Genomic DNA, 11,756 nt, shown 5'->3' on the forward strand with positions numbered 1-11,756 from the left:
ACTTGCATGGCATGCTCTTCTTGCTATTTCAAGTCCATCTGTTGCCTGCTCTTGCACTTTCTACCTGATGGTCCTAGCAACGCACAAGCTGACAACAGTGCAATACTACCAACATGCCGCATGCGGAAAGCTTTGCTGAAGGTGCATGTGCTCATGCACAGGAAAGGGACAGCTGAGGAGCCTTGCCATACTGCAGATGAGGGAGCTCGCCAGTCAAAGGTGGCCCATCCCTTCACAAAGTGTGTCGTTAGTCCGCTCAATCTAGAGGAGCGCCAGAGAAAATGTGTCGCATGCTTGTTATGGCCTGCCCAAATGTAAATCGAGCTGCACAACGGGGGTTTCTGTCAGGGGGCAGGGAAGCTTAAAAAAACAGCAAATTCACACATTATTGAATATTAGAAACCAGAAACTCCTCAAGCAAGTGTTGACTTGCGGACTAAGCTCGTTGCCTCATGTGCAGTGGGCGCCACCAGTGGTTTTGTGCCTGCAACGGACTTCTACCTTTGAGTGCAAGACTCAGGTGGCCTCGCAGTCAGATGAGTCGTATGAAGTCATGCATGAGGTGCAACTAAAGCTGCATTCCATCATGCTGTTGCAGGATCGAGGACAATCTGATGATGAGATAATCGCCAGATTAATGAGGGAGGTGGAGGCGGAGATGGCAGCAGAAGAAATGGTTGGCATCTTATGTCATCTCTGTTCTATGCACGAAACGTCCTCCATCCTTCCATGTTGCCACTTCGAAGAGGTTCTCCTTGCTTCATGGCCGACTGCTTGCCTTGCCCTACACTTTTCAGTGCATGTTGCATTTCCTGCAACTGAGCGATATGGTTGCTATTGCTCAAGTGCAATGTGCTTACTAAAATTTGAAGGCAAAATTCTGTGGGGTCAGATGGAGGACCGGGTCTTTGAAGATCATGACTTTGATCCGATCTGGCGTCATTCTATGTCACCGAATGAATACAAGGTAATTTGACTTGCACCTCAATTGAACATGAAAAACCTCATCATACACCTCTAATAAAGAATTGAATGCACGTTACAACATCATGTGCACGCTGCTTCTACTAGTTTGGTAAGGAAACCATTTGGCGCCCTGTGTTTCCAAAGTCAGCATGCGTCTCAGACTCTCTTTGGTGTTACAATGCGAGACAATCTACCTGTGCACAGGACTTCTACTCAAGTATGAAGGGCAAGCCAGTGCCGAAGTGCGATCTGGATGAGGAGATCTTGCAGGCCTTGCAAGCCAAGGGCTGCACTTGGGAGCGCTATATCCTGACAGAGTCCTTTAGCTACTGGTAGATGCTCAGCCCGATGCATGGCTTGATGATTGCCAACCTGTGGACGCGCATAGGACTAGTCTGTACTGCTGCCCTCGGAGGCCTGGTGGCAACTTGCACCAGAGATCTGAGGCACAGAGGCGCTCAGATGCTGATGCTATACTGGATGCCACAATTCTGATTGCCATGGAACCCTAATTGCCATCATGGTACGGAGTGGCAATATATAATCTCAAAGCCTACTGCATATGCACGTCGGATCCATGGACAGTCCATGGAACTGACAGACAATTGTGCAAAAGTGCTTTGCAAAAAAGTGCTGTACAGAACCTACCACCTTACCAGACAAGGCTAGAAGCGATTCAGCATCACCATCAACTTCGAAATTTATTGTAAACAATTACCAAGATCAGAGGGTGTAAAAGAAGGTTCTTCTTTGTATGTTTTTCCCTTTCGATAAGCCGCGGGAAGATGCATGCTCTGATGCGCACAATTGAGATTGCAGACCCACAAGATAAACTTTGCAGCACTGATCACTTGCCCTGTCATTCTCACCTCGTTTGAAGTCACAGTCGGTCCTGGACTGTCGGAACCCAAGTTTGTATTTCGAAAAGGGAGCGCCGGTTAACGGCGGTCATCTCCGAAAGGAATGCTGCACGCTGCTCCTGCACATGATGTAAACATGGCTTGATAAATTTCATAAATAGATTAATTGTCTCATACAATTGCCGTCTTACATAGCGTGCTGTGCCGCATGTTGAGTGACACAGTCTGAAGAGTACTACAAGTAGGTGGAACTCATGGAGATCTAAGAAGAGCAATTATACTTGAGGCAAAAGAAGCGGGGATCCAAATCAATGCGAAGGTTGTTAAGGAAACACAGCAATTGATTTTGGCCGTTGAAGAGGTCTTCACCCGCTTAATGCTACAAGCTCACATTGCAGATGTTCGACAGACTCACGGAGATCGAGACGTCTACGACCCATCCGACGTAAGAGAAAAGCAAAAGTACACGTCGATCTGCTCACCATATGCTGCTCATGCTTCTCTTCACTTTTGGCACCATGTGCAACAGGACAGCTTTGCTCTTGTGGATGCCCTGGTGAAGGCCGCTGAAGAATGGCGGAGTAAACCTCCAAGAATGTAAGAAATACCATTAGTCTCACAAAGTTTCTTATAGCTGTGACATTACATTGAAGAATTTCGGTCGCAAGTATGACTGAAGCATTCTCTGCAGATGTGTGGAGGTTGGCAGCGGCAGCGGCTACATCACCTGTTCTGTGGCTCTTCTCCTCCAGCATCTTGGTATTACAGCGCACTGCATCTCCACAGACATCAACCCTGCAGCTCTGCACTCAACTGAGTGCACTCTGCAGGCGCACAATGTGAGCGCCTTTTGACTGTCAGACGCTCTAAATTGATCCAGCCTTGTCCCTGATACTAGAGAGGCTGACTTATCTGTGAAGGGGCTCCCCAGGTAGCAGATAAGGTGGATCTTGTCCATACAGATTTACTGGAGGGCCTGAGGCCTCGTTTGCGCAAGGCCGTGGATCTGCTGGTGAGCCCCCTCTTACTAGTGACCACTCTAATAAAGTGCCTTGACTTGCAACATCAGCGCCATCCTATGGTGCTGTATTAGTATGTGCCGTCTTAATTGCAGAGGGCAGTCATCCCTTTCTGAGCAAATCTGAGCCCCAAGGTGTCCGGCACTGGCTGTGAGCAGGTGTTTAATCCGCCCTACGTGCCCACACCGGATGAGGAAGTTCTGAGGACTGGCATTGCCCAGGCCTGGGCTGGTGGCAACAGGGGCCGTGTTGTCATTGACAGATTCCTGCCAATGGTGCGATGCTAGTAAGTCAGGTTTGATCTCTGGTTTTGTGTCAGGAGAGCTGGGAATGTGGGTGCAACGTTGCTGCCATTTCAACCAGGGTCCTGATTGCAAGCTTGGCTGTCTGCTGTAGGTTGAGGACCTCTTGTCTCCTGACGGCCAATTGTTTCTAGTCACAGTAGCAGAAAATGACCCCGAAGAGATCATTGGGATCATGCAGCAAAGCGGATTGTCAGGTGAGCCTCTGGTGTTAATTCTGTCGCTTGCTGCTCCCTGTTTGCTATAGCGAGGACTACTTTCCTTAGCAGCCTGCCACTTGATCTGTGATCTGTTGTGCAAGTCAACTGCAGGCAGTGGGAGATCTGCTGTTGTGGTGCAGGCGAGGTTGTCTTGAGAAGGAGGGCTGATGAAGAGCATCTGAGCATCATACGCTGTTCGCGTAAAGTTGATCGTCAATGATAGACCCGGAAAGCGCTGATCAGGGGATTCATGAGGTATCTGGTGTCCCAGGCAAAGGCAAGATTAGGCCCCATGTGTATTGTCAGAAATTTCTTGCGGAGTAGAAATCTGACTGGAATTGTGTGCGGCTGTATGAGTTCAGACTCCTTAATCGAGTCTTGCAAGGATGCTGCGGTGTCTGCACTGCAGATTTGGACATGATGCTGTGCTTTTCAAGAGACAATCCTGCACTGCTGTCCAGCCAGAGATTCGATACCAAACTTTGAGAAATTACATGCGATTCCATTAGCACATCGATATTGCTAGTGTACAAGCCTCATTGCAAACCAACTCCTGCTCATATCCTCTCACTGCCCTTCAGGCAATCTTGTCTTGGTAAATTTTCTGTGTTCAATCCTCTGCAAAGTAGAATATGCATGCATGCAATGGCAAATACTACATGATTGACAATGCATCCAATATCCAATTGACGCGAAGTGACTGTAAAACAGCCGACAGCAATCATCTAACGCATCCACCAGACAATTGCTGATTGGTTGCCAACAGTGTCAGCTACTCTAATGAATATCTGTCCAGCCAAGTACTGAATCGGTACAATGATGCGTATGCAACTGGCCTACTCGTGAACAACCTATGGCGGACTTTGAATCCCTGTGCAGTCAATTGCACTGTGCACATGGGTGTGCTCCAGATTCAGGAGTTCACATGGGCAGGAAAAGCTCAACACCGCTCATCACATTCACTGCGCTGCTATGGGTAGCATCTGTGCAAAGCACAGCGAACGCAGCTTCCACATATGCCAGTCTCTCATCCCAAGGTGCACTCGCACATTCCACACTGAACTCTTCTCTACACCCGGAGCTGTTCCCTACGTCAGCGTTATGCACCCTCACACTACGCACAAGCATTGTGCCCAATCACAACCTGCTGACTGCACCACTCTCTGATGCAGCACACTGCTAATCGCGAGGCACAGTGCTCCATTAGCCTGCCTATCCATGCCGCTCCTCGAGAAGCACCTAGCCAGGCGAGGCTGGGGATGGCATTGGGGCTCCCCATGATGCACCCAGCACGCTAAGCCCAGCAATGGCATAGAGCTACCAACAACACGCCCAGCAGGCAGGCCAGGGAGGGTGATGTGGCTCTCTAAATTGCACCCAGCCAGGCTCTGTCGGGGACGGCATGCAGCTCCGCAGCAAGCGGGCAGCAGGCTAGGCCGGGGAGGGCAGGGGGAGGTGGGCGGTGAGCACGGACTTATGGCGGCGCAGCTTGTGCAGCGCGGACTCCTCCAGCTGGCGGATGCGCTCCTTGGTCAGGCCGTACGCTGCGCTCAGGTCCTGCAGCGTCATGCCGCGCCCGTCCTGCCGGTGCAGCCCGTAACGCATCCGTATCACCTGCATTCCCCCGAACATTCTGGTCAACGACAAATAAAAGTTCCTGTCAATGATCAGCCCCTTCTGGCTACAAGCTTTGTTTCTCTACAGTCTAGAGACTCGTCGACTGCTTATGCAATCACTCATGCGAAAGATAGGGATGCAAAGACAGGCCTGCTGAGGCACAACTTTTTTCCAGAAAGGCCTTCAGTCATCACTGCATAAACACCAACACCTTTGTTCGAACTTCACATGTCCAGTTCATGCACAACAGCACGATTGTCAAGCAGTTCTTCTTGTGCGTTGGCAGGCATTTTCGCGTGGTTGATATCAGAAGGGCGCTGCTCACGTTCCGCTCGCGGGCTGGGAGGGTGAAGAGGACGGTGTTGATGTCGTGCTGCAGCACATCGTCCTTCATGCGGCTGCTCAGGCGCGCGGAGAGGCTCTCCTCGGCGCCCTCCACCTCCTCTGCATCAATCTCGTCCCCCAGCATGAAGTCCTCTGAGCTGTCCTTGTAGCTGCCGCCCACCGTGGCCGGCGCGTCCAGCGACTTGGTCGGCAGCGCCGCCTGATTGTCACACGCAAACGCCAAGTCAGCGCATGGCACTTGGTACTCAATTGCATGTTTGCAATGTGATCCTGGGCCGGGAGATGTTAGTTATGTCCATGCACTGTATCTCGCCGCAAGGCAGGCCTTCCTCCCTTCTTGGCGCTTGCACTGGCTTGTATGTCTTGCATTTTACCTTGGCGCAAACAAGATTGTGTTCCTCTAGACCCTTGGCCTGAAATGACCTCTCCCGGAGGCACCCTATTCAAATTCATGGCATCACTGGGTACTGCAAATCACAGATTATTGGGGGACGCAAAGAATCTCAGCAAGGCTGCATTCTTTTTGAAGCCCCCAAGGCACATGCAGGCACTGGATATTCTCGAAGGATCGCCTGCATGCCAGCACAAGTAAGCGCAGAGAGACAGGAATAGAGTTTTTAGCGCACCTTGCAGTAGAAGGCGACTTTGGCAGGGGAGAGGCCCAGCACGGCGGCGACCTCCTCGTTGGAGATGTGGCGGCCAAAGTCTTCCTTGGAGGCCAGCTCAGTGCGAACTTGGTTGATGCGCTTGACGGCCTCCATGATGTGCTGCGGCAGCCGCACCACACGCGACTGCTCCGACACGCACCTGCTCACCGCCTGCCGCACAGCACCAGCACATGCGCGTCAGTCCTGACCAGCCCCTATGCTACCATCTCGGGCTGTATCTCATTGAGATCACTTCTAGCTTGTCAGACTACTAAGACTTGACCAGCATGCACCCCATTGCAAGTCTGATGAGTCAGTAATGAAGTGGCGATTAGTAATCATTTTTTTGCTAGGCGCTAAAATGAAGCTGAGCCGAGCAACATGCGCACAGCCGAGGCCGGGATGACTCCTTTTGCAATGCACGGCATTAATATTATGCTTCGAAATGCGCCGTGTGGCACTGGACTGGAAGGAGAGAGTGACAAAAGTAGAGTGCACACCTGGCGGATCCACCAGTGGGCGTAGGTGGAGAACTTGAAGCCCTTGCTGCCTTCAAACTTGTCCACGGCGCGCATGAGGCCCAGGATGCCCTCCTGGATCAGGTCCTGCAGCTCCACCCCCCGCCCCACATAGTGCTTGGCGATGCTGATCACCAGCCGCAGGTTGTACTGCACCATGAGGCCGCGCGCCATGCTCACATTGCTCAGCAGCAGCTCCAGGTGCGCCTCTGATTTCAACCCCTGCACATGACACTCTACAGTCAATTCACATATTGCACAAGAGCCTCTGCATTAGTCGTGACACTTAATAGTAAGACTCACAATTTGCACAAGGGTCTCTGAATTTGTCTGCGCAGAGTCTTTGCAAAGCTGCGCTGCGCATGACTTGCACAGCAGGTATGTGTTGATTCATGCATGCCATGTGCTTATCAATACAAGGGCAGCAACAAGGAAAGCACCTGCATCTCCACGATGTCTGCGGGTGTCAAAACGCGCTGCAGCTCGGCCTGCCTCTCGTTGACTGCCTTCTCATGGCTCACGCCCTTCTGCACGATGTGCGCAAGGTAGGCCTCTGTCTGCCTCGAAAGAATGCCCGTGTTGCCCATGCTGTGGATAAAGCTCGTGACTGCGTCATCCACATAGCTGCGCCTCCCACTGCAAGGGCATGAGGTGTCAGCCCAAGGATGCAAGGTATGAGGTTTCGCAGAATACAGGTGATTTTAGTCTTCCCTGAAGGCATGATCTGTAATAATACCTTGATGACACGCCGTCCGGGTCCACCCTTTTTCCTTTTTCTAGCTCGCTGTTCATTTTAGCAAGCTGTTTTGCTTCTGCAGCCTCCTCCGTCGTAGCCAGAGGGTCGACGACGATTCGTCGTCTCTGCCGCATTCTCCGTACATCCGCTCGAGCTGCAGCCAACGACGAGCTCGCCCGTCGCAGGCCCCGTCTCCTGCTCGCTGATCGGTCCAGGGGTCTGCCAATGCTGGGCGCCCTCCTCGACGACCTGCCGTGCCTCTCGGAATCACGCGTGCGGGCCCGTCGCCGTCTAAGCGGCACAGCAGTGCTTACTGCCCGAACCCGTCTCTCCTTCAAAGACCCAGAGCTCCGCTTGCTGTCTCCTCCCTGCTCCTCGCCCCTGCCTGCCTGCTGCTCTACTTCAACCCTCGAACTGGTTGAAGGCACCTCGATGATCTGCATGCATGTCGTCAACACTCAATCACAGCAGGATTGTTGCAAGGAACAGCCCAGTCAGGCAATTTGGGCAAAATGCTGTATCATTTGTCAAATTGTGCTCACCGTCTCAGGTGCTGGTTGAGCATTGTAGCTCTCCTCAAGCAGCCTGCGCTGCTGTGCCCAGGAGAACTCAATGTCACAGCTGTGACGATGTGTCTGCTGCGGTGCCACGGCCACTGCTGTAGCTGCATGGACAATATTGGCACCGTGGGCCTTCAACACAACAGATCGCTGGCCCAAGTCATAGGAATGCCTGCCCGCCTGCCTTCCCCTCTGCAGTAGCTGACACTGGAAGGGCCTGCAGCCTGGCCTGGGCCCTGAGCTGCTCTGAGACCTCTGAAGCAAGGCATCCGTGTCCCCAAGAAACGCTGTCTCAAAGATACCCATCGTGGGCCCCGAACCTCAAGATATCCGACAAAGACACGCCTCACAGCTTGTTACCGGGTATCCTGGTGCGAGATGTCGAGGAATCCTCCTGCGCTGGGCTGGAATGAGGGAGCTCGAGCAAAAAAGTTGCGCCCGAATCCAAGCTCATCCTTTTCGCACAAGATCTTTTGCTTTGAAGGGTTAATATTCAGGGGTAAGTAATCAGGAATATTGTGGAATAGTCTCTGTACAAACTCGCTCATCGACAGACAGTCATGATCTTAGTGCTTGAACAGAATCAAGACATCAAGGAGGCAGCCTAACTCAGCGGATAAAGTTTTCCTGTGCGTCCCGGATCACAGGTGTATGCTGACCTCATGGATTTCTGTGGTGGATTGTGGTGATCGAATGATCACACATCACAGCTGCTTCTATGGCAACCAGGGCACCATGTATTTCCTTGCTCGCTGCCTCAAACAAAATCAAAACTGCACCAGGATGCCTTCGAGCATCTTTCAAAAATCTCAGATTTGCTCGTGTGACCATTTTGCTGCGTAAGGGCAGCGAGGTGATGCACCTGACTGCAGCTGCAGGAGTTGGGGGGATGAGTTTGAAGATTATTGGAACATGCTGTTGCCATGGAAGGATGAGTACGAAAAGCAGATCCCGAAGTTTGACGAAGTGCAACAGGGCGGTGCCAAGACCTTCAATGATGGTAATACCAGCCAACGAGCCAGCGGTTAACAAGACTATCTAGACCAGATTCTGAAGGCGAGGTCAGCAATGAGTGAGCTAGATAAAGCCTGGAGCAACGTGGCAGATATCACCCCCGGCGACCCAAATGAAGCAGACATTCACCAGTCTCTGTTCAAGGGCACGAACCAGATGGAAGAGGACATTGTACAAGATGCACCGTCTCAGCACTGCAGAACAGGCTCAGATAGTCCTGGACAGCATCATAACAGCTCAGTGCGTTGGAGAGGAGTTGAAATCGATCAAAACAAAGATATAAGCTATTCACTGTTGCAAGGTGAGCTCATCACACCCAAATATCAGCTGGTTACCGTGCAAGACTGCGATAGGTTCACAACATTGTTAATAAATTCATTTGCTGCCGCGGCGCTTCAACTTGAAGTGTTCAAACATGCATGGTGTTTGGCACAATAGCGATCATACATGCCGCAAGTCTTGCAGGCAGATGCCATATGGGACGCCCTTGAAAAGGAGGAGGAAGAGAAGGCACAAAGACAAGAAGCGCGGATGGCAAAAAATGCATCCAAGGCAAAGAAAAGACACACGGCAGGGGCCAGTCTCAGGAGCCCAAAGCCAGGCCTTTTCTTAACTGTGTCAGCTGCCTCTGGCGAGGCCTTGCTTCCCGTGGCGGCCGAAAGAGACTGACCGAGGGACAAATGCCATGTGTTGAGATGCTGTGCTGAGCCTAGACATGCCACTGGTCAGCTCATCAACCTCCATTGCGTCTTCACCAGGACAGCCCTGATCTGTAGTGGTTTCCTGATCTGTTTTCACGGGTGGCTGCACGTCCCCTGCACTCTCTGAAGGTCTATCTGCTTGCAAAGAATGCCCAGCTGGGCTACCTTCGCACTGCTGAGATTCTCTTCCAACGAGTCCACGCTGGTCAGTGTCGGCTGCGCTGTCACCAGTTGCATCCATAGAATTTGGCCTAGATTTGGCAGTGCGGCGGAATTCCTCTTCCGGCCTCTGCTGCCCCTGGCGCCGGCCAAGGTGCATGGTCTCATAGTGTAATCCGCGCGGGTAGCAGTGCTGATCATGAAGGTGCTGCCCCCGCTCCGCCGATGTGTGAAATGCTTTATTACAACCCTCCACCAGGCACCGGAACACCTGGCCACACAGCAATACTCCTCCTTTGGCACTCCGTGTTAGGATTATCCATGCACGCTCAGACAAGGCCTTTTGTAGTATGGCAATTTTGCCATGCCGGAGAACAGACCCTCCCAGAGACCCAGCAATTGCACATCGAAGCTCAAGTTGCTGCAGGTGAGCACGGTGCAGCCAGCGCACCTTCATGCGCCGAGCGGCTTGAGCAGCAAAGAAGGAGTCGTGCACCTCCTGGATGTGGATGTCCAGCAGGTGCGCATTTGGCAGCTGGAGTTGGCACGTTGTGCACCGGAAACTCGGCCAATCCGAAGGCCTGCATGCTATTCTTGGTCAGAAGCCATGCAACGGACACTCCACATGAGGCTAGCATGCAGAAGGGATGGCCCAGAAACCACATGACAATGACATGCCCGCCAAAAGAGCAACCTTTGAATGGCCACAAAGGCAATGGGCGATATAACAAGTGGGAGCGCCCGCGGGCGGCCACGAGGTCATACGCGAGCTGGGGGGCAGAACCAGTCGCAGGCCCGTAAAGCCAATCGCCAGGGAGATATTAAGAGATAATCTAGGGCCAAAAACGGGGCAATCCCCCTTGAAAGGCCTCTAAACTGCGCCTCGCGTTCCGTTCAACTGCCGTGGCCGCCTGGCGAGCAGCCACATGGCATAGGGAAGGGGCAAAAGATGAAGATAATCCGTACCAGGTTCACCGATCGTAAAGGACATTCGCCTTATGGCGAATGACCAAAAAGTATGAACAGCACCTGGCGCCTGCTCTTGAGTGAGATGTTCTGCGCTCCTCTGCAGTGCTGTCCTCCTCCCTGTCTGGAGCGCTCTGCAGCGTCTGCTTCGCCAGCAACTCGCGCGCAAAATTGCCCTCGGTGAAGAGCTCGTGCGACATTGGGAGGCGCTGGGGGTTCATGATGTGATCAGGTATACTTAATTCTGAAGGTGCACCCCTGCCTGTATCCTCTGCATCCATCTGCCCCAAGGTAATGCTACGCTGTGGATCAGGGCTCTGCTGGTCGTTGAGCAACACTTCTGTCCAGTCCCAGTATGCAATTACGGCTGAGAGGCTGTCATCTTCTGCATGGTCACGTGGCGTCCTGCAGCGGCCTGCAAAGCAGCATGGACGACAGTGGTGCACCTGATCTTTCTTTTCTAGAGAACCAATGAGACCGCTTTAAGGAACTCGTTCAGAGGCTTGTGAGTGATACGACGCACGAGTTGGGACTGCAAGTCCTTGCAAGCGTCATCAAAGGCCCTGTAAGCAGCTTGCAGGTCTTGGGTGGCTTTGGACCTCTCCGCTCTGCCCAAAACATGCGGATCTTTCAGCACGCAAATAGCGCGGTGATCCTATCACAAAACTGAAAGACTCGGGAAGATAGAACGGGGGCATACTGGATAGATGGGTTAGATGCAGAGGTTTGCATTAAGTGAGTAGATGCCGTCAGCAAGCCCTGTACAGAAAATTCACTTCAACAAATAAAAATCGATCATACACATGCTTTCTGAGGATTGCGAAAATCACACTATACCTCATATTTGCTTTTTATTTGGTCCATCCAAATATTGTTCGCCCCTTCTTGGCCTGATTTATAGTGACATTCAGAAACAAGAAGCAATTGGAGCACAATTGAATAAGATTCAGGCTGTGAATATGTAATATGAAACAAAATTCATATTTCGTTTGGCCGATCTCTCACAGCATGCATGTCTTCAGCGGCGTTTTTCCCCAGAATGGAGCCCGAGACACAACTATTTTCAACTGAAATTAGGCAACATGAGCTGTTGACATTGATGATCATGAATGATAGATAGTATCAGCGACGTTGTAAAGGTCTTCG

At 51.9% G+C, this 11,756-nt stretch overlaps 2 protein-coding genes across 2 annotated transcripts; one reads left to right on the plus strand and one right to left on the minus strand.

The window, feature by feature from the left end:
• Positions 1 to 1,972: 1,972 nt before the first annotated feature.
• Positions 1,973 to 3,906, plus strand: COCSUDRAFT_24960 (S-adenosyl-L-methionine-dependent methyltransferase). Its single transcript, XM_005645678.1, has 7 exons — positions 1,973 to 2,271; positions 2,356 to 2,423; positions 2,518 to 2,665; positions 2,758 to 2,838; positions 3,004 to 3,120; positions 3,242 to 3,344; positions 3,488 to 3,906. Exons 1-7 carry the CDS (start codon positions 2,203 to 2,205, stop codon positions 3,565 to 3,567), a joined length of 666 nt encoding a protein of 221 aa, XP_005645735.1. The 5' UTR covers positions 1,973 to 2,202; the 3' UTR covers positions 3,568 to 3,906.
• An 872-nt stretch (positions 3,907 to 4,778) lies between these two features.
• On the minus strand, positions 4,779 to 7,094 carry COCSUDRAFT_18025 (Sigma2 domain of RNA polymerase sigma factor; the record flags this gene model as incomplete). The annotated part of the gene is made up of 5 exons (XM_005645679.1): positions 4,779 to 4,961; positions 5,290 to 5,490; positions 5,978 to 6,127; positions 6,457 to 6,669; positions 6,915 to 7,094. Coding segments are annotated over 5 exons (927 nt in total), but the record flags the coding sequence as incomplete, so codon positions are not given.
• Positions 7,095 to 11,756: the final 4,662 nt, after the last annotated feature.

The sequence above is a fragment of the Coccomyxa subellipsoidea genome, assembly GCF_000258705.1.
Source record: "Coccomyxa subellipsoidea C-169, whole genome shotgun sequence".
NCBI classification, from domain to species: Eukaryota; Viridiplantae; Chlorophyta; class Trebouxiophyceae; family Coccomyxaceae; genus Coccomyxa; species Coccomyxa subellipsoidea.

Coding starts and splice junctions, on each gene's coding strand:
- COCSUDRAFT_24960 (XM_005645678.1), top strand. CDS start 2,203: ATGCTACAAGCTCACATTGCAGATGTTCGACAGACTCACGGAGATCGA. Junction 2,424..2,517: donor CGGAGTAAACCTCCAAGAAT/GTAAGAAATACC, acceptor CATTCTCTGCAG/ATGTGTGGAGGTTGGCAGCG. Junction 3,121..3,241: donor TTGACAGATTCCTGCCAATG/GTGCGATGCTAG, acceptor TGTCTGCTGTAG/GTTGAGGACCTCTTGTCTCC.